The sequence below is a fragment of the Oncorhynchus keta genome, chromosome 21 (assembly GCF_023373465.1).
Source record: "Oncorhynchus keta strain PuntledgeMale-10-30-2019 chromosome 21, Oket_V2, whole genome shotgun sequence".
In the NCBI taxonomy this organism is placed as follows: Eukaryota; Metazoa; Chordata; class Actinopteri; order Salmoniformes; family Salmonidae; genus Oncorhynchus; species Oncorhynchus keta.
Genome location: NC_068441.1, coordinates 37,984,292 through 38,006,889, shown reverse-complemented (window position 1 = coordinate 38,006,889; position 22,598 = coordinate 37,984,292). Strand labels below are relative to the sequence as shown.

At 44.9% G+C, this 22,598-nt stretch overlaps 1 protein-coding gene across 2 annotated transcripts; it reads left to right on the top strand.

Moving 5' to 3' along the window:
• The first annotated feature begins 69 nt into the window (after positions 1–69).
• LOC118400527 (ubiquitin carboxyl-terminal hydrolase BAP1-like) lies at positions 70–21,757 on the top strand. Of its 2 annotated transcripts, none has more exons than XM_035797471.2 (17): positions 70–481; positions 754–783; positions 881–935; positions 10,031–10,163; positions 11,743–11,862; positions 11,955–12,016; positions 13,321–13,463; positions 13,832–13,910; positions 14,004–14,127; positions 14,585–14,732; positions 14,975–15,147; positions 15,320–15,441; positions 15,582–16,054; positions 16,460–16,695; positions 20,006–20,098; positions 20,245–20,317; positions 20,641–21,757. In XM_035797471.2, exons 1-17 carry the CDS (start codon positions 445–447, stop codon positions 20,772–20,774), a joined length of 2,235 nt encoding a protein of 744 aa, XP_035653364.1. In that variant the 5' UTR covers positions 70–444; the 3' UTR covers positions 20,775–21,757. The 2 variants fall into 2 exon arrangements, with proteins under 2 accessions (XP_035653364.1, XP_035653365.1); XM_035797472.2 differs by having other exon boundaries at positions 20,627–21,757.
• The last annotated feature ends 841 nt before the right edge of the window (positions 21,758–22,598 follow it).

Sequence of the window (22,598 nt, the reverse complement as noted above, 5' to 3'; positions counted from 1 at the left end):
GTCACTAGTTACCACAGCCACAAAGTCATAATTATGGCTAAACCAGTTTCCCACTGTACTGTTTTTGTCTCAACCCCGTCTATTTCTAAAATGTATCTGATTTTAAACCGAACCACACCGCTAACCGTATACCTGACCCTAACCTTATATTAAGACCGAAAAGCACATTTTGTTTTCATGAATTTGTATAATAGAGCAATTTTAGGTCGGCTATCTAGTGGAAACCCTCTTGAACGCGACTCTATCGAAGTCGCATCTAAATTACGTAGATTTCAGGCGTCCGAGCTGTCATTCTTTTGTGTTTATCTCTCAACTAGCTACGACGTTTTAGAAATGCATTTTTCTTCGTTCCGTTAGCTAATTGGATAAACTATATGTAGTGATTCTATAAATATGGACTGGCGGACTAGATTTAATATCGATTGACTGTGTGTACATGCAAAAATGAACAAAGGGTGGCTGGAGCTCGAGAGTGACCCGGGTAAGAAGCTAACGCTAGCTAACATTAACCAATTCGTTGTCAAATCTAATGTGTAATGGAAATGTTTTATAATCCATGTTTTACTGTCACTAAACACATCAACACGTTTAATAACGAGCAATTAACGTTATAGTCGTATGTCATTACCACAGCTAACGTTAATAGCTATATTGTTCCTTAGCCAGTTGCACAAGGAGGAATAATAATCTCTATGGTCGATGCCGTAGTGTTAAACGCTTCATTAACGTGTGGGTTTTCTATGGTGTTTGCAGGGCTGTTCACGCTCTTGGTGGAGGATTTTGGTGAGTTGATTTGACAGGCTGGTTGTTAAAGTAACATGTACTAGATAAGTATGAACAGCACATACTTTGAGCATCCCTTTGTGTGTTTATAATGTAGGTGTGAAGGGGGTCCAGGTAGAGGAGATATACGACCTACAAAGCAAGTGTCCAAGGTATGGAGTCATGCTAATGTCACTATCTGAAATGGCACCCTATTCTGTAGCCAAAGATGTATTCTTAAGGAGCCTATCTATCAGTATACTTTTAAACCATCCCCTCGCGCGAACCAGGGACCTTCTGCGCACAACGACAACAGTCACCCTCGAAGCATCGTTACCCATTGCTCCACAACAGCCACGGCCCTTGCAGAGCAAGGGGAACTACTACTTCAAGGTCTCAGAGCAAGTGACGTAACCAATTGAAACGCTATTTAGCGCACACCGCTAACTAAGCTAGCCGTTTCACATCCGTTACACTCACCCCCCTTTTGACCTTCCTCCCTTTTCCACAGCAACAGCATCAATGTAACAGTTTACTTTTAAACCGTCCCCTCGCCCATACCCGTGCGCGAACCAGGGACCCTCTGCACACATCAACAACAGTCATCCACGAAGCATCGTTAACCATCGCTCCACAAGAGCCGCGGCCCTTGCAGAGCAAGGTCTCAGAGCAAGTGACGTAACCGATTGAAACGCTATTTAGCGCACACCGCTAACTAAGCTAGCCGTTTCACATCCGTTACACCTATCTTTATACCCTTATGTTATTTTCAGAGGTAGGCTGGCTCTGTCTGCCAAAACAGCCAAATACTCCATCTAAACGTGAATTGATACAGTTGTTGTACGGTTATAGAAACATAAAGCCCTCTACTTTAATTTCACAAATGCAAAATACACACTTAGTGTTTTAACTGACATTATAGCCAACAGTATTTTTCAGTGACAACACGTTTCTGGCGGCCTTCTTCCATTACACACAGGTGTTTCAGAGTTATCTAGATAGATAGCAAGCACAGGTGGTCCCTCTGTCTTCCGTAAACACGTGCTGTAACATTGCTGCGTGGGAACACTAACCATATAAAGGTATCAATTTATAGTTTTATTTTTTGAAAGTTATTTATTGCTAATATGAAAGACACGATACAGTATTTATTTAAAAAAATAATTTTTTTACCATTATTTAACCAGGCAAGTCAGTTAAGAACACATTCTTATTTTCAATGACGGCCTGGGAACAGTGGGTTAACAGTGGGCAGAACAACAGATTTGTACCTTGTCAGCTCGGGGGTTTGAACTCGCAACCTTCCGGTTACTAGTCCAACGCTCTAACCACTAGGCTACCCTGCCGCCCCTATAAGTCGGAAGTTTACATACAGCCTAATCTCGGGTGTTGATTAGGGCCGATTTTTAGGTTGGAGTTGGAGTAATTAGTTGGAGTAATTTTCAACCACTCCACAAAATTCTTGTTAACAAACTATCGTTTTTTGCATGCCGCAAGTAATTTTTTCAACAATTGTTTAGACACAGTGATTTTGATAAGTGAAATAATCTATCACAATTCCAGTGGGTCAGAAGTTTACATACACTAAGTTGACTGTGCCTTTAAACTAGAGGTCGACCGACTAAACGGAATGGCCGATTTTAATTAGGGCCGATTTTCAAGTTTTCATAACAATTGGTAATCAGCATTTTTGGACACCGATTATGGCCGATTACATTGCACTCCACGAGGAGACTGCGTGGCAGGCTGACTACCTGTTATGCGAGTGCAGCAAGGAACCAAGTTAAGGTGCTAGCTAGCATTAAACTTATCTTATAAAAAAACAATCAATCTTAACATAATCACTAGTTAACTACACATGGTTAATGATATTACTAGTTTATCTAGCTTGTCCTGCGTTGCATATAATCGATGCCGAGACTGTTAATTTATCATTGAATCACAGCCTACTTCACCAAATGGGTGATTTAACAAGCGCATTCGCGAATAAAAAAGCACTGTCATTGCACCAATGTGTACCTAACCATAAACATCAATGCCTTTCTTAAAATCAATACACAAGTATATATTTTTAAACCTGCATATTTAGTTAATATTGCCTTGTAACACAAATGTCTTTTAACTAGGGGAATTGTGTCACTTCTCTTGCATTCTGTGCAAGCAGAGTCAGGTTATATGCAGCAGTTTGGGCCACCTGGCTCGTTGTGAACTGTGTGAAGACCATTTCTAACTAACAAAACTGTAATTAATTACATTTACATTACATTACATTTAAGTAATTTAGCAGACGCTCTTATCCAGAGCGACTTACAAATTGGTGCATTCACCTTATGACATCCAGTGGAACAGCCACTTTACAATAGTGCATCTAAATATTTTAAGGGGGGTGAGAAGGATTACTTTATCCTATCCTAGGTATTCCTTAAAGAGGTGGGGTTTCAGGTGTCTCCGGAAGGTGGTGATTGACTCCGCTGTCCTGGCGTCGTGAGGGAGTTTGTTCCACCATTGGGGGCCAGAGCAGCGAACAGTTTTGACTGGGCTGAGCGGGAACTGTACTTCCTCAGTGGTAGGGAGGCGAGCAGGCCAGAGGTGGATGAACGCAGTGCCCTTGTTTGGGTGTAGGGCCTGATCAGAGCCTGGAGGTACTGAGGTGCCGTTCCCCTCACAGCTCCGTAGGCAAGCACCATGGTCTTGTAGCGGATGCGAGCTTCAACTGGAAGCCAGTGGAGAGAGCGGAGGAGCGGGGTGACGTGAGAGAACTTGGGAAGGTTGAACACCAGACGGGCTGCGGCGTTCTGGATGAGTTGTAGGGGTTTAATGGCACAGGCAGGAGCCCAGCCAACAGTGAGTTGCAGTAATCCAGACGGGAGATTACAAGTGCCTGGATTAGGACCTGCGCCGCTTCCTGTGTGAGGCAGGGTCGTACTCTGCGGATGTTGTAGAGCATGAACCTACAGGAACGGGCCACCGCCTTGATGTTAGTTGAGAACGACAGGGTGTTGTCCAGGATCACGCCAAGGTTCTTAGCGCTCTGGGAGGAGGACACAATGGAGTTGTCAACCGTGATGGCGAGATCATGGAACGGGCAGTCCTTCCCTGGGAGGAAGAGCAGCTCCGTCTTGCCGAGGTTCAGCTTGAGGTGGTGATCCGTCATCCACACTGATATGTCTGCCAGACATGCAGAGATGCGATTCGCCACCTGGTCATCTGAAGGGGGAAAGGAGAAGATTAATTGTGTGTCGTCTGCATAGCAATGATAGGAGAGACCATGTGAGGTTATGACAGAGCCAAGTGACTTGGTGTATAGCGAGAATAGGAGAGGGCCTAGAACAGAGCCCTGGGGGACACCAGTGGTGAGAGCGCGTGGTGAGGAGACAGATTCTCGCCACGCCACCTGGTAGGAGCGACCTGTCAGGTAGGACGCAATCCAAGCGTGGGCCGCGCCGGAGATGCCCAACTCGGAGAGGGTGGAGAGGAGGATCTGATGGTTCACAGTATCGAAGGCAGCCGATAGGTCTAGAAGGATAAGAGCAGAGGAGAGAGAGTTAGCTTTAGCAGTGCGGAGCGCCTCCGTGATACAGAGAAGAGCAGTCTCAGTTGAATGACTAGTCTTGAAACCTGACTGATTTGGATCAAGAAGGTCATTCTGAGAGAGATAGCGGGAGAGCTGGCCAAGGACGGCACGTTCAAGAGTTTTGGAGAGAAAAGAAAGAAGGGATACTGGTCTGTAGTTGTTGACATTGGAGGGATCGAATGTAGGTTTTTTTCAGAAGGGGTGCAACTCTCGCTCTCTTGAAGACGGAAGGGACGTAGGGATGAGGGATGAGTTGATGAGCGAGGTGAGGTAAGGGAGAAGGTCTCCGGAAATGGTCTGGAGAAGAGAGGAGGGGATAGGGCCTGGAGGATAGGGGACATAGAGAGTCAAAGAATGCAGAAAGGGAGGAGAGGAGGGTTGGGGAGGCAGAATCAGGAGATAGGTTGGAGAAGGTTTGAGCAGAGGGAAGAGATGATAGGATGGAAGAGGAGAGAGTAGCGGGGGAGAGAGAGCGAAGGTTGGGACGGCGCGATACCATCCGAGTAGGGGCAGTGTGGGAAGTGTTGGATGAGAGCGAGAGGGAAAAGGATACAAGGTAGTGGTCGGAGACTTGGAGGGGAGTTGCAATGAGGTTAGTGGAAGAACAGCATCTAGTAAAGATGAGGTCGAGCGTATTGCCTGCCTTGTGAGTAGGGGGAAGGTGAGAGGGTGAGGTCAAAAGAGGAGAGGAGTGGAAAGAAGGAGGCAGAGAGGAATGAGTCAAAGGTAGACGTGGGGAGGTTAAAGTCGCCCAGAACTGTGAGAGGTGAGCCGTCCTCAGGAAAGGAGCTTATCAAGGCATCAAGCTCATTGATGAACTCTCCGAGGGGACCTGGAGGGCGATAAATGATAAGGATGTTAAGCTTGAAAGGGCTGGTAACTGTGACAGCATGAAATTCAAAGGAGGCGATAGACAGATGGGTAAGGGCAGAAAGAGAGAATGACCACTTGGGAGAGATGAGGATCCCGGTGCCACCACCCCGCTGACCAGAAGCTCTCGGGGTGTGCGAGAACACGTGGGCGGACGAAGAGAGAGCAGTAGGAGTAGCAGTGTTATCTGTGGTGATCCATGTTTCCGTCAGTGCCAAGAAGTTGAGGGACTGGAGGGAGGCATAGGCTGAGATGAACTCTGCCTTGTTGGCCGCAGATCGGCAGTTCCAGAGGCTACCGGAGACCTGGAACTCCACGTGGGTCGTGCGCGCTGGGACCACTAGATTAGGGTGGCCGCGGCCACGCGGTGTGGAGCGTTTGTATGGTCTGTGCAGAGAGGAGAGAACAGGGATAGACAGACACATAGTTGACAGGCTACAGAAGAGGCTACGCTAATTGGAATGACAAGTGGACTACACGTCTCGAATGTTCAGAAAGTTAAGCTTACGTAGCAAGAATCTATTTGACTAAAATGATTAAAATGATACAGTACTGCTGAAGTAGGCTAGCTGGCAGTGGCTGCGTTGTTGACTTTGTAGGCTAGCTGGCAGTGGCTGCGTTGTTGACACTACACTAATCAAGTCGTTCCGTTGAGTGTACATAATTGTACATAATTAAAAGCTTACAGCAATATTTAGACTTAGGCCATCCGTTAGATAAAATACGGGACGGTTCCGTATTTCACAGAAAAAAATAAACGTTTTTGTTTTCGAAATGATAGTTTCCGAATTTGACCATATTCATTTATTTTTTTTATTTCACCTTTCTTTAACCAGGTAGGCTAGTTGAGAACAAGTTCTCATTAATGACCTAAGGCTCGTATTTCTGTGTTATTATGATTAAGTCTGATTTGAAAGAGCAGTCTGACTGAGCGGTGGTAAGCAGCAGCAGGCTCGTAAGCATTAATTCAAACACCACACAAATGCAAGAGCATTTGCCAGCAGCTCTTCGCTCTGCTTCCAGCATTGTGCTGTTTATGACTTCAAGCCTATCAACACCCGAGATTAGGCTGGCAATACTAAAGTACCTATTAAAACATCCAATAGTCAAAGGTATATGAAATACAAATAGTATAGAGAGAAATAGTCCCATAATAACTACAACCTAAAACTTCTTACCTGGGAATATTGAAGACCCATGTTAAAAGGAACCACCAGCTTTCATATGTTCTGAGCAAGGAACTTAAAAATGAGCTTTTTTACATGGCACATATTGCACTTTTACTTTCTTCTCCAACAATTTAGTTCTTGCATTATTTAAACCAAATTGAACATGTTTCATTATTTGAGAATAAATAGATTTTATTTATGTATTATATTAAGCTAAAATACGTGTTCATTCATTATTGTTGTAATTGTCATTATTACAAATATGTTGAAAATAAAAATTGGCCGATGAATCCGTATCGGCCTTTTTTGGTCCTTCAATAATCGTTATCTGCATTGAAAAGTCATGATCGGTCGACCTCTACTTTAAACAGAAAATTATGTCATGGCTTTAGATGCTTCTGATTTGAGTCAGTTGGAGGTGTACCTGTGGATGTATTTCAAGGCCTACCTTCAAACTCAGTGCCTCTTTGCTTGACATCATGGGAAAATCAAAAGAAATCAGCCAAGACCTCAGAAAAAAAATTGTAGACCTTCACAAGTCTAGTTCATCATTGGGAGCAATTTCCAAATGGCTGAAGGTACCACGTTCATCTGTACAAACAATAGTACGCAAGTATAAACACCATGGGACCACGCTGCCGTCATACCGCTCAGGAAGGAGACGCGTTCTGTCTCCTAGAGATGAACGTACTTTGGTGCAAAAAGTGCAAATCAATCCCAGAACAAATCCCAGCAAATTACCTTGTGAAGATGGTGGAGGAAACAGGTACAAAAGTATCTATATCCACAGAAAAACGAGTCCTAAGTCGACATAACCTGAAAGGCCGCTCAGCAAGGAAGAAGCCACTGCTCCAAAACCGCCATAAAAAATCCAGACTATGGTTTGCAACTGCACATAGGGACAACGATTGTACTTTTTGGAGAAATGTCCTCTGGTCTGATGAAACAAAAATATAACTGTTTGGCCATAATGACCATCGTTATGTTTGGAGGAAAAAGGGGGCTTGCAAGCCAAAGAACACCATCCCAACCGTGAAGCACGGAGGTGGCAGCATCATGTTGTGAGGGTGCTTTGCTGCAGGAGGGACTGGTGCACTTCACAAAATAGATGGCTTCATGAGGTAGGAAAATTATGTGGATCTATTTAAGCAACATCTCAAGACATCAGTCAAGAAGTTAAAGCTTGGTCGCAAATGGGTCTTCCAAATGGATAATGACCCCAAGTATACTTCCAAAGTGGTGACAAAATGGCTTAAGGACAACAAAGTCAAGGTATTGGAGTGGCCATCACAAAGCCCTGACCTCAATCCTATAGAAAATTTGTGGGCAGAACTGAAAAAGTGTGTGTGGCCTACAAACCTGACTCAGTTACACCAGCTCTGTCAGCAGGAATGGGACAATATTTACACAACTTATTGTGGTAAGCTTGTGGAAAGCTACCTGAAACGTTTGACCCAACAATTTAAAGCCAATGCTACCAAATACTAATTGAGTGTATGTAAACGTCTGACCCACTGGGAATGTGATGAAAGAAATAAAAGCTGAAATAAATCATTCTCTACTATTATTCTGACATTTCACATTCTTAAAATAAAGTGGTGATCCTAAGACGGGGCATATTTACTAGGATTAAATGTCAGGAATTGTGAAACTGAGTTTAAAAGTAATTGGCTAAGGTGTATGTGAACTTCCGACTTCAACTGTATACACTAAAATATATGTGGACACCCCTGCAAATGAGTGGATTAGTTTATTTCAGGTGTATAAAATCATGCACACAGCCATGCAATTGCCATAGACAAACATTGGCAGTATAAATGTCCGAACTGAAGAACTCCGTGACTTTCAATGTGGCAACCTCATAGGATGCCACCTTTCCAACAAGTCAGGTCATCAAATGTCTGCCTTGCTAGAGCTGCCCCGGTCAAACTGTAAGTGCCCTTATTGTGAAGTGGAAACGTCTAGGAGCCGCGAAGTCGTAGGCCACACAAGATCACAAAACGGGACTGCGGAGTTCTGTAGCGCGTAATAAACATCTGCACTCGTTTGCAACACTCACTACCAATTTCCAAACTGCCTCTGGAAGCAACGTCAGCACAATAACTGTTTGTCGGTAGCTTCATGAAATGGGGTTTCCATGGCCAAGCAGCCACACACAAGCCTAAGATCACCATGGGCAATGCTAAGCCTCGGCTGGAGTGGTTTTAAGCTCGCCACCATTGGACTCTGGAGCAGTGGAAACACGTTCTCTGGAGTGATGGATCATGCCTCACCATTTGGCAGTCCATCGAACAAATTTGGTTTTGGCGGATGCCAGGAAAACGCTACCTGCCCCATTGCATAGTGCCAGCTGTAAAATCTGGTGGAGGAGGAGTAATGGTCTGAGGCTGTTTTTCATGGTTTGGGCAAGGTACCTTAGTTCCAGTGAAGGGAAACCTTAATGCTACAGCATGCAATGGCATTCTAGATGATTCTATGCTTCCAACTTTGTGGCAACAGTTTGGGGAAGGCCCTTTCCCTTTTTCAGAATGACAATTCCCCCCTACATATAGCGTGGCCCATACAGAAATGATTTGTCGATCGGTGTGAAAGAACTTGATTGGCCTGCACAGAGCCCTGACCTCAACTCCATCGAACACCTTTGGGATGAATTGTTCAGACTGCATCTTAACAAAACTCACTTGTACAAATGCATCTTTTCTACAATGACTTATGCTGTGTTTAGATGTGGGTTGCAAAAACCATCATACAAGTCAGCATAGCGGGGCAAGAAAGACGGTGACTGCATAAGCAAGCCCGTACAGATAGAGCAGTGAGACAGATATTTCACCGGATGTATAGATGTGAAGCATCCTCTTGGTGTTTCCACTCACTACCAAATATGGTAGTGAGAGGAAGCGAAGTGTCCCGCAGTTGGAGAAGCTGGAACGAGATGGCTTTTGGCCGACATCCTGCAAATTTTCTCATCAATGGAACATTTGCTCTCCATACAGTTCTCTTCCCAAAACTAGAATCTGTTATGAACAGAGAGGACAACATTTTGTAGACTTTGCTTTGCATTTTGTAGACCCTTTGCTAAAGTGCCCTATTTTTATTTATTTTTTGTTTCGGAGTGCAAAGGTGAATTGAGTTATTGCGCACATGCACTTCAAAGTAGGCGTTCCCTAACGCAAGCTCGTACTTGGCTCTGACCAGCTCTTTGCTTTTTCTGCCTAGTATGACTAATTTGTTCCCATTTGAAACAACGGGCTGTGGTCTATCTTGGTTTAGTTATAAAAATCAGTATGTTGCTATGGTGATTTCAGTAAACAAACATCCAGTAGAAAACAAGGCTATGGCAGATATTTGAACTCCAGCATTCACTGCCAGCCTCGACAGCATTTACCGTCATGCTGTCATTGAAAACAGACATCTGGTTTGCTGTGTAAACGTATGTAAACGTATTGCCATGTAAATGTAGCATTACTGGTATGTGAAATGGAACTTACTCAAGATCAAGGGCTACCTATTCCCTACATAGGGCTCTGGTCAAAAGTAGTGCACTATTTCACACTGACAACCTCTTTGAAAGCCTTACTAATGTAAATGAACCCCACTGTGTATGAGAGACCCAAGTCTGTGGACTGCTGTCTGTTGACTAACTCCTATCCCCCAGCCCTGTGTATGGCTTCATCTTCCTGTTCAAGTGGATCGAGGAGCGAAGGTCTAGGAGGAAAGTCTCCACTTTGGTGGATGAGACCTCTGTCATTGATGATGACATTGTTAATGACATGTTCTTTGCCCACCAGGTGAGTCTGTTTAATCCTTGACTACACTGTACGGTTCAGGGCAGTCAGTTTGCCTTAATACATATTTGAATGCATGGAGGCTACAGTGCTTTTGGAAAGTTATCAGACCCTCTGACTTTTTCCACATTTTGGTAGGTTACAGCCTTATTCTAAAATGTATAAAACAAAATGTTTTCCTCATCAATCTACACACAATAACCCATAATGACAAAGCAGAAACAGGATTTTAGAAATGTTTGCTAATTTATTGAACAAAAACATTTACATAAGTATTCATACCCTTTACTCAGTGCTTTGTTGAAGCACCTTTGGCAGCGATTACAGCCTCCAGTCTTCTTGGGTATGACGCTACAAGCTTGGCGCACCTGTATTTGGGGAGTTTCTCCCATTCTTCTCTGCAGATCCTCGCAAGCTGTCAGGTTGGATGGGGAGTGTTTCTACACAGCTATTTTCAGGTCTCTCCAGAGATGGTCGATTGGGTTCAAGTCCGGGCTCTGGCTGGGCCACTCAAGGACATTCAGAGACTTGTCCCAAAGCCAGGTTTTCTCCAAGGATCTCTCTGTACTTTTCTCCGTTCATCTTTGCCTCAATCCTGACTAGTCTCCCTGTCCCTGCTGCTGGAAAACATCCCCACAGCATGATACTGCCACCACCATACTTCACCGTAGGGATGGTGCCAGGTTTCCTCCAGAAGTGACGTTCAATCTTGGTCTGAGAGTCTTTAGGTGCCTGTTGGCAAACTCCAAGCGAGTTAGGTGCCTTTTTTTTACTGAGGCATGGCTTCCATCTGGCCACTCTACCATAAAGGCCTGATTGGTGGAGTTCTGCATAGATGGTTGTCCTTCTGGAAGGTTCTCCCATCTCCACAGAGGAACTCTGGAGCTCTTTCAGTGACCATCCCATTCTTGGTCACCTCCCTGACTAAGGCCCTTCTCTCTAAATTGCTCAGTTTGGCCAGACCGCTAGCTCTAGGAAGAATGATGGAGGACATTGTGTTCTTGGGGACCTTCAGGGCTGCAGAAATGTTTTGGTACCCTTCCCCAGATCTGTGCCATGACACAGTCCTGTCTCTGCGCTTTATGGACAATTCCTTTGACCTCCATGGCTTGGTTTTTCTTTTTATATTCACTGTGATCTGTAGGACATTTTATATAGACTGGTGTGTTCCTTTCCAAATCATGTCCAATCAATTGAAATTACGACATGTGTACTTAAATCAAGTTGTATATCTAAAGGATGATCAGTGGAAACAATATGCACCTGAGCTCAATTTTGAGTCTCATAGCAAAGGCTCTGAAATGTTTTTTAAAATTTTGTATAAATTACTAAAAATGTTTTCGCTTTGGATTTTTGGGGTATTGTGTGTAGATGGCTGAGGATAATAAAAAATACTTTTTTAGAGTAAGGCTGTAACAAAATGTGGACTTGTCAAGGGGTATGAATACTTTCCGAAGACACTGTATATTGTTGTCAGAAAGTGGTGCATTCCATCATGTCCTACTGTGCCGACGGTGTCCTAGGAAGGCATTGTTTTTCTTTTTATGCCATTGAGTTCCTTTCAGTTATTATTTGTGTCCAGCTGATCCCAAACTCCTGCGCCACCCATGCACTTCTGAGTGTGCTCCTGAACTGTAGTGGGGTTGAATTGGGCACTACCCTCAGTCGCATGAAGACTTTCACTAAAGGCTTCGGCCCAGAGGTGAGGTGTACACACACCACACACCTCTCTCCAATTTTTACTGTGGTGTCGTGATTAATCAATTTTATATTATGGTATTTTATTTCTTTCAGAGTAAAGGCTACGCCATTGGAAATGCCCCAGAGCTGGCTAAAGCACACAACAGCCATGCCAGGTAGGAGGCACTGTTGCACCTGTCTCTCCCTATTGTGTATGCCCCTTCATTCTGGGTCTAGCACTAGGTTTTATTCACTAGGCACGTAAGAAAAGACTGAAACAGGAAATGACCTACCTGAACTTGTCCGATAAGAAACGATTGTTTTCATTTTTCGTTGCAAAATTTTTTGCTATGCTGTGCACTAACGAATACAACCCTGCTGTATACAAATGTGGCACTGCCACCATGATTGAATGGTATTGCATTTATTTTTCTATTTAACTAGGTCAGTCAGTTAAGAACAAATTCGTATTTACAATGACGGCCTACCAAAAGGCAGAAGGCCTCCTACGGGGGCTGGGATTAAAATGATAATAATAAAAAATCTAGGACAAAACACACCACTAGACCTAAGACAACAACATAGCATGGCAGCAACACATGACAACAGGTTAGTAACACAACATGGCAGCAGCACAAGGTACAAACATTATTGGGCACAGACAACAGCACAAAGGGCAAGAAGGTAGAGACAACAATACATCACGCAAAGCAGCCACAACTGTCAGTAAAAGTGTCCATGATTGAGTCTTTGAATGAATAGATTGAGATAAAACTGTCCAGTTTGAGTGTTTGTTGCAGCTCGTTCCAGATGAGCGACCCCAGGGATGTGTGTGCTTTGGGGACCTTGAACAGAATGTGACTGGCAGAACGGGTGTTGTATGTGGAGGATGAGGGCTGCAGTAGATATCTCAGATGGGGGGAGTGAGGCCTAAGTGTTTTATAAATAAGCATCAACCGGTGGGTCTTGCGACGGGTATATATAGATGACCAGTTTACAGAGGAGTATAGAGTGCAGTGATGTGTCCTATAAGGAGCATTGGTGGCAAGTCTGATGGCCAAATGGTAAAGAACATCTAGCTGCTTGCAAGCACCCTTACCTACTGATCTATAAATGATGTGTCCGTAATCTAACATGGGTAGGATGGTCATCTGAATCAGGGTTAGTTTGGCAGATGATTGAGGGAACCAGGTCTAGATTTAACTTTACCCTGCAGCTTTGATATGTGCCGAGAGAAGGACAGTGTACCGTCTAGCCATACTCCCAAGTACTTGTATGAGGTGACTACCTCAATCAAGCTCAAAACCCTCAAAGGTAGTAATCACACCTATGGGGAGAGGAGCAGCAATCTTCTTACCAAACCACATGACCTTTGTTTTGGAGGTGTACAGAACAAGGTTGCGGGCAGTGAATGGAAAGGGCTACCAGTGACGTTCAGCTCTGTCCAATTCTCACACCTCTTCCTTCTCTTTCCATGGAGACCGGAGCCCAGGCACCTGCCGGAGAAGCAGAACGGGATTAGCGCCGTGCGGACCATGGAGGCATTCCACTTTGTCAGCTACGTGCCCATCAAAGACCGCTTGTTTGAGCTAGACGGCCTCAAGGCGTACCCCATTGACCACGGTAAGAACTGCAAACTGTGATGGATTTAGAGAAGCAGCATTGTACCACTAACTCACGTTGAGACAGCCTGGCGCCTTCAAAGCACCTTGACTTCTCTAATCTACAGCGTGGCTTTATAATATAACGATATAACGCCTGAGGAATACTGTTAGACTACAATGGCTGTTTCCCAAATGCTACCCTATTCCAGGTATAGTGCACTACTCTTGGCCAGTTCTGCTAGGGTCAAAGTTTGTGCACTATATAGGGAATAGGGTGCCATTTGGGACACACACTAGATGTACACTCCAGTGACCTCATGGGCTCTATAAAGCAGTTTTTAGAGGGGGGTCAATTGTAAACACTTTAATTTTCTCTCGCTCTCTCAGGGCCATGGGGAGAGGAGGAGGAGTGGACGGATAAGGCACGGCGGGTCATTATGGAGAGGATTGGCTTGGCCACGGCTGGGTGAGTCAGGGGCCAATCTCCTGCCTCAGTAACACTGAATGAGATGTTCAGACTCTAGCTCTCTCTCACACACACTTTTCTCGCCCCTCCCAGAGAGCCCTACCATGATATCCGCTTCAACCTGATGGCAGTGGTTCCGGACCGCAGGGTGAAGTATGAGTCAAAACTGGAGATCCTGAAGAGGAACAGACAGATGGTACTGGAGGGTCTACAGCAGGTCAGGAGACACAGGGGTGTGTGCGTGTGTGAGCGCACGGTGGCAGGGAGCCTAGCGGTTAAGAGTGTTGGTCCAGTAACTGAAAGGTTGCTGGTTTATATCCCTGAGCCGACTAGGTAAAACAAATCTGTCAATGTGCCCTTGAGTAAGGCACTTAACCTTCATTGCTCTGGATAAGAGTGCCTGTAAAATGATTAAAGTGTGTGTGAAATCATAACTATCAAACGGTTCTGGAGTGGCTACAGTAGATCTGGACACAGACAACGGAGCCCACTGATACCGCCCAGTGAGACTGTGCGTGTCTGTATATCTGTTTATATGTGTCTGTGGGTGCATTAGCTTGCCTGGTGCCCTTGGTTAGCTAAAATGAATGCACCCATAGACGCATACACACAGATATACAGACATGCACAATGTCTGTCTGATTGACTTGATATGAGTGTGACCTGTTCCCCAGCTGATCCGGGTCACCCAGCCAGAGCTTGTACAGGACAGGAAGAAACCAGACTCCTCCCCCTCAGATGACACACCCCCCACTATCAAAAAAGAAGAGGCGGACCCTCAACCTGTTACATCACAGGGGGCTGAACAGACTCCTCCCACAAGTATTAAATTCAGCTCTGAACCTCCCCAATGTTGATTATCTTTATAGACATGAGAATGTGAGTCTTATGAGTCACCCTATTGCCTTTATTGTCCACTACCTTTGCCCAGGGCCCTGTCAAAAGTAATGCACTATATATGGAATAGGGTGTCATTTGGGATGCTGCCTGTTGCAGGGTATGATGTGCTTCAACTGGTACATTGACATTCATGGACTCTGACCATGTGTTCCCCTGTTGTGCAGACACAGCAGCCCAGCCCCAATTGGTCCCGAGCTCCTCAGGCAAGGGGAAAGCCATGGGGAAGCCAGCTGCCCCATTGGGGGGAGCGGGGACCTCCCAGCCTGTCACCAGCCCCATCGTCCCTCGCCTACCAGCCTTCTTGGACAACCACAACTACGCCAAGTCCCCCATGCAGGTCGGGGGGACGGGTTTTGATGTGACACAACTCAACATTTCCATAGAAATCTCTAATGCATGATGATTTTTACAACAGTCTTGACTTACATACTCCTATCTCAAGTTAGGATTTGACTCGAAGCCAATACTGTATGTTTGCCTTGGCAAGGTCGCTGATTGTTCTCTGACAGGAGGATGAGGACCTTGCGACAGGGGTGGGTCGTCCCCGGGTGCCCGGTGCGCCCCAGCCCCCTTACTCTGATGACGATGACTATGAGGATGAAGAGGAGGAAGAGCTTGGCACACCAACCAGGTCAGCTCCTTCACATCACATGGGCCCGTATTCACAAAGCGTCTCAGTGTAGGAGTGCTGATCTAGGATCAAAATGTTCTCTTCCAAGCAATTGGAGTGCTTGAAATGTATTGGTTATGTTTGTGCATTTGTGTGCGTAGGTTCAGGCGTAAAGGGGTGCTGCGTTCCCGTACAGGCCGTGTCGGGGTAGGCAGCGGCGTAGAGACCAAGCTGGCACTCGGTGTCCTGGCCGAGAAACTCAAGAAGGAAGTCCAGAGGAAGGACTCTCTGGCCACGCCCCTCTCCGTCCGTACAGAGGGCCGCACTGGGGGCATCGTGATCACAGCCGCCTCCCAGCCCTCGCCCACACCCAGCAACGAGAGCACCGACACCGCCTCGGAGATCGGCAGCGCCTTCAACTCACCACTGCGCTCCCCGGCCCGCTCCCAGGCGGCCACGCGGCCCTCCAGCCCTGTGGCATCCCACCTGTCCCGGGTGTTGTTTGGGGAGGATGAGGGTCTGCTGAGGCTGGATGCCAGACAGAACCGGGCCGTCAGAGAGCTGGGGCCCTCCGTCAGCACCGCCCTGCTGCACCTACAGGAGGACGGGGTTATATACACTGTACCACCACCCGGTGAGGAAGGACGGGTGTGTGCGTGGGTGGGTGAGAGCGATTGAAATTGAGGTATTGGACCTGTGGGGAAGCGAACATGGGCACTTGATTAAGATCATCGTAAATTACATTTCAAAGAGCATCTGTTTACCTTCAGACCTAATTACATTGTCCATATTAATACCTGGATTATACTAATCTAATACCAGAGTCACACCGCTCTTGAGATGCATATGGAAGACGATATCACTGAGTTGAAACCAGACCTGGGTTCAAGCACTATTTGAATTATTTTAAGACTATCTGTGCTTAATTGCATTCCAGGCAGGCTAAAGCAAACACTCAACGTATTTGAAAGATTTTAAGAGTATTTGAACCCATGTCTGGTTTATAGCTGCTAAATAGGTCTGTTTCTTGCCTGTACAGCTGATACAGCTCTTGAAGAGAAGAAGGCAGGCACTCCAGAGAAGGTAAAAGAGCAAGGTAGCAATCCAGCAGTAGAGGGGGATGGAGTGAAGGAGGAGGGGAAGGAGGGACCATCGGTGGATGTGAAAGAGGAAGAGATCAGAGATGCAACAGAGGTCAAACCCAGCATGGAAAAGGTCATCTCCACAGAAACTGTTGGAAGCAACAAGCCATCTGGGGAAAAATACTCTCCTAAAGTAAGTCCTTTCCCTCTTTCTTAGAAACATATCTGGTGATAAACTCAGAAAAAAAAGAATCGTCCTCTCACTGTTAACTGTGTTTATTTCCAGCAAACTTAACATGTGTAAATATTTGTATGAACAAAACAAGATTCAACAACTGAGACATAAACTGAACAAGTTCCACAGACATGTGACTAACAGAAATGTGTCCCTGAACAAAGGGAGGGTCAAAATCAAAAGTAAGTGTCTGATGTGGCCACCAGCTGCATTAAGTACTGCTGTGCATCTCCTCCTCATGGACTGCACCAGATTTGCCAGTTCTTGCTATGAGATGTTACCCCACTCTTCCACCAAGGCAACTGCAAGTTCCCAGACATTTCTGGCCCTAGGCCTCATCCAACAGGTCCCAGACATGCTCAATGGGATTGAGATCCGGGCTCGCTGGCCATGGCAGAACACTGATATTCCTGTCTTGCAGGAAATCACGCACAGAACGAGCAGTATGGCTGGTGGCATTGTCATGTCAGGATGAGCCTGCAGGAAGGGTACCACATGAGGGAGGAGGGTGACTTCCCTGTAACGCACAACGTTGAGATTGCCTACAATGACAACAAGCTCAGTCCGATGATGCTGTGACACACCACCCCAGACCATGACGGACCCTCCACCTCCAAATCGATCCCGCTCCAGAGTACAGGCCTTGGTGTAACGTGCATTCCTTCAATGATAAATGCGAATCCGACCATCACCCCTGGTGAGACCCCTTGTCAGTGAAGAGCACTTTTTGTCAGTCCTGTCTGGTCCAGCGACGGTGGGTTTGTGCCCATAGGCGACGTTGTTGCCAGTGATGTCTTGTAAGGACCTGCCTTACAACAGGCCTACGAGCCCTCAGTCCAGCCTCTCTCAGCCTATTGCAGACAGTCTGAGCACTGATGGAGGGATTGTGTGTTCCTGGTGTAACTCGGGCAGCTGTTGCCTTCCTGTACCTGTCCCGTGGGTGTGATGCTCAGATGTACCGATCCTGTGCAGGTGTTGTTACACGTGGTCTGCCACTGGGAGGACGATCAGCTGTCCATCCTGTCTCCCTGTAGCGCTGTATTAGGCAGCTCACAGTACGAACAGTGCAATGTATTGCCCTGGGCTCATCTGCAGTCCTCATGCCTTCTTTCAGCATGCCTAAGGCACGTTCACGCAGATGGGCAGGGACCCTGGGCATCTTTCTTTTGGTGTTTTTCAGAGTCAGTAGAAAGACCTCTTTAGTGTCCTAAGTTTTCATAACTGTGACTTTAATTGCCTACTGTCTGTAAATTGGTAGTGTCTTATCGACTCTTCAAACAGATGCATGTTCAATGATTATGGTTCATTGAACAAGCATGGGAAACCGCGTTTAAACCCTTTACAATGAAGATCTGTGAAATTATTTGAATTGTCTTTGAAAGACAGGGTCCTGAAAAAGGGACTGAGTTTATATAATTAGTACTAGTCAAGTTTGGACACTGTTTTTTACTGTTTTCTACATTGTAGAATAATAGTGAAGACATCAACATTTTGAAACAAAACAGAATCATGTAGTAAGCAAAAAAAGTGTAAAACAAATCAAAATATTTGAGATTCTTCAAAGTACCCACCCTTTGCCTTGATGAAAGCTTTGCACACACTTGGCATTCTCTCAACCAGCTTCACCTGGAATGCATTCAAATGCATTAAATCACCTCAACCCAATTGAGATGGCTTGGGAACCAAAAGCAGCCAACAAGTGCTCAGCATATGTGGGAACTCAGGACTGTTGGAAAGGTATTCCAGGTGAAGCTGGTTGAGAGAATGCGGAAGTGTAGACATCTTTAATCAATGCAAAGCATGGCTACTTTGAAGAATCTCAAAATATAAAATATATGGTTACTACATGATTCCATATGTGCTATTTCATAGTTTTGATGTCTAAAGTATTCTTCTATCATTTTAGAAAAGAGTTAAAATAAATGAAACCCCTGGAATGAGTAAGGATATAGCCTACAGCAGCATCTGGATCTTCTGCACAGATTATGTCAGACCTGGACTGACTGGAAATCTCAGTAGGACAAAAATGTTGGTGTTCCAAAAAAGGTCCAGTTCCCAGGACCACAAATACCATCTCGACACCATTGCCCCAGCGCGCACAAAAAACTATACATACCTCGGCTTTAACATCAGTGCCACAGCTCGTTCACAAAGCTGTGAGCGACAAGGCAACAGCTCGTTTTGACGCTGATATTTAGGCCGAGGTATGCATCATTTTTTTTGTGCTATAGGGCAACGGTGTCTAGTTGGAAGCATATCAGTGATATCGTCTTTCTATGCCATCAAAGGGAACATAAAATTTGACATAACAAATAGGATCTGGCTAAAAATACAGTTATAGATCCGCTCACCAACCAAGAAAGGGACCAACCAAATTGAGACTCCATGAAGAATTATGCAAAAATATCCCCAGCGTACAATGTAAACCTTCCATAACAAAGCCATTACCTACAGTGAGATGAAGAAGTCCCCTAAGCAAGCTGGTCCTGGGGCTCTGTACACAAACAGACCACACAGAGCCTCAGGACAGCAACTCAGTTCGATCCAACCAAATCATGAGAACCAAAAGATAATTACTTGACACATTGGAAAGAATTAACAAAAACAGAGCAAACTACAATGCTATTTGGCCCTAAACAGAGAGTACAGTGGAAGAATACCTGACCACTGTGACTGACCCAAACTTAAGGAATGCTTTGACTATGTACAGACTCAGTGAGCATAGCCTTGCTTTATTGAAAAAGGCTGCAATAGGCAGACCTGGCTCTCAAGAGAAGAAATGCTATGTGCACACTACCCACAAAATGAGGTGGGAACTGAGCTACACTTCCTAACCTCCTGCAAAATGTAAGACCATATTAGAGACACATATTTCCCTCAGATTACACAGACCCACGAAGAATTCGAAAACAAACCCAATTTTGATAAACTCCCATATCTACTGGGTGAAATACCACAAGATTTGTGACCTGTTGCCACAAAAGGGCAACAAGTGAAGAACAAACACCATTGTAAATACACCCATGTTTATTTATTTTCCCTTTTGTACTTGAACTCTTTGCTAATAATATGACATTTGAAATGTCTTTTATTCTTTTGAAACTTCTGTGAGTGTAATGTTTACTGTTCATTTTTGTTTTATTTCACTTTTATCTACTTCACTTGCTTTGGCAATGTTAACATATAATTGGCATGCCAATAAAGCCCTTGAATTTCACTGAATTGAGAGCGAGTGTGTCACAATTTGTTTCTCACTTGTTTCCTGCAGGAGCTGCTTGCTCTGCTCAAGTGTGTGGAGGCTGACATCGCCAACTATGAAGTGTTTCTAAAGGAGGAGGTGGAGAAGAGGAAAAAATACAAGGTTATTGTAGTTCCTCTAAAGCAGAGCCATTAAAACGTTTAATCACAGACCTCCAAATCTATGTGGGCGTGTTTGTGTTCCGCATTTTGTGTGTGGGTTTTGTATGTTGGTGTGCCAATCTCAATGTTCACCCATGTTCTGACCAGATTGATGACCAGAGGAGGACCCATAATTATGACGAGTTCATCTGCACCTTCATATCCATGCTGGCACAAGAAGGTAAGGCCACATCTTTCCTTTGGTATAGCAACCGAGGTTGATTTTCATGCACATTCTGTCTTTTCCTCTACCTCCCTCTCTCCTTTCACTCATATTAACTAATGGCACATCTCTATATTTCACCCCTACTGCCTGCTGTGCAGTCTGAGACCCATGCTGGTTGAGAGTAGTTAATAAATTATGCTTTTTCTTCTCTGACAAGGGTTTTCATGCAGGAAATATTTTTATATATATCTCAGGCAATTTTACAGGAACCTCTTTTAAATCAAATCAATGGAGTTCAGTCATTGTTATTTCTCCTCTGATCAGCTTTCTGTCTGCAGGCATGTTGGCCAGTCTGGTTGAGCAGAATATCTCTGTGCGTCGTCGCCAGGGAGTGAGCATCGGACGTTTACACAAACAGAGGAAACCAGACCGCAGGAAACGCTCGCGACCCTACAAGGCCAAGCGCCAGTGACCCCAGGAAGTGCTCGCTTGGGTTCCCTCTGCACCAATCATGGCAGAGAAAAGGCAAAAACCCTTGTTGCACTCACGACACTGTCCTGGGACTTCAGGGAGAAAATTACTCATTCATGTTGTTGTATTTTAGTGTCAGCGTTTTTTTTTCTTCGTTTTTTGTATCCAAAAATCTGTTGATTAGCTGAACCAAATGATGTAACGTTATGCTTTCCTGTAACATAAAAACAAAATGCATGTTAGAGTCCCAAATGGCACCTTATTCCTATATAATGCACTACCCTATGGGCCATGGTCAAAATAGTGCACCATATAGGGAATAGGATGACATTTGGGATGAACACCTAGTCTCCATGTTAAAAGGACCTTTGTCTGTGCCATCACACTGTGTACTGGGTCATGTTCATTAGGGCAGAAAATGTTTTGCAATAGGAAAATAAGCATTTGCAATTCCGGATAGCCATTCCATTGGGGGCCTAATGAACACACCCCAGGGGTGACTCAACTGACTGTGAGGGACACAGGAAGCTGCTTGGAAGTCTGGGAGTTAGTCTGATCATGTCACATGATATAATCCTCATTCCTGGCAAGCAGGGCTGGTTCACCACTATTTGCTTGCTTGTATCATGCTTTGGCAGTACTGTATGTGGGTTGTATCCCAGATGGCACCCTATTTCCTATAAAGTGGACTACTTTTAGGGCCCAAGGGCTCTGGTAAAAGTAGTGCACTAGGGAATGGGGTGCCATTTGGGACTTAATCTAAATCTCTTTGGAGGTCCTGTAACTGTATAGATGAGATCTACTCATTTAATGTTTTATCTGTAAATCTCTCAATTAAGATTCTGATCATTGGAGAGCATTGTCAGTGTGTTTTTGTACATACCGTATCTGTCTGCTCAGCATCAGTGGTAATGGAAGTGTTTAAAAAAATAAAAAAATGTTATCCTAGTCACATGAATAACTATAATAAACTCTACAAAAGCACTATGGACCTCACTCATCATGTCATAGGTGGATGTCTGGGTCATATTTGGTGAGCTGAAAAATCACTGGGGCCTGGCTTTGACTGTGCATTTGTTTCATAACTTGAATCGCTTTATACATGGTGAGACTCCACTGGAGCTGGATAGGACACGTTTCTATGAAAGAACACAGACTCTATTCCAAGAATAGCTGTCCATTGGACACCAGAGGGGAGGCTCAAGACAACGTGGCGGAGAACAGTCGAGACAGTTACAACAACATCAGCAGGGCCACAATGGAGAAGAGCCTTTGTTGCTGCGCTATGCTATGCGCCAGTCAGTGCTACAGGGTTATGGCTAGAGGGTTATGGCTATAAGCTTTTGTCAAATGAACATCAAAAGTTGAAATGTAACGCTTTTCTTAATCTAATTATCCTAACCTGCTGCATTAATTATCCCACCTGCTAAGGTAAATTATAACCCGCTACGAAAAGTCTGACAAAAGCTGTACCCCATTCAGTCAAAACTGCGCGATGGGGCGAGTGAGTAATGCTTGTTTGAGAGAATTGCCAAGCAGGCGTTTTGTGCAGTTGCTGCCGATGTCCACTAGGTGTAGCTGTGATTACAGGATGAGTGCTGCTGAACTTTTTTTCGTATTTGTCACGGACAGTTATATAGTCAAAACTTCTCCACTGTCAGCAAGGCTTCGCACCACATGGATTCATTCCAATGCAGTGCCAGGTTGGATACTTTTAGGCACATTGTCCAATAGTATCATACAATACCATTCAAAAGTTTGGGGTCACTTAGAAATGTCCTTTTTTAAAAATAAACATTTTGTTGTCCATTAAAATAACATAAAA

Excerpts from the sequence above, each read along its gene's own strand:
- LOC118400527 (XM_035797471.2), top strand. The coding sequence starts at position 445 with ATGAACAAAGGGTGGCTGGAGCTCGAGAGTGACCCGG. Across the intron at positions 13,911-14,003 it reads ATTGGCTTGGCCACGGCTGG|AGAGCCCTACCATGATATCC; the intron begins GTGAGTCAGGGG and ends CGCCCCTCCCAG. Across the intron at positions 20,318-20,640 it reads ATCCATGCTGGCACAAGAAG|GCATGTTGGCCAGTCTGGTT; the intron begins GTAAGGCCACAT and ends TTCTGTCTGCAG.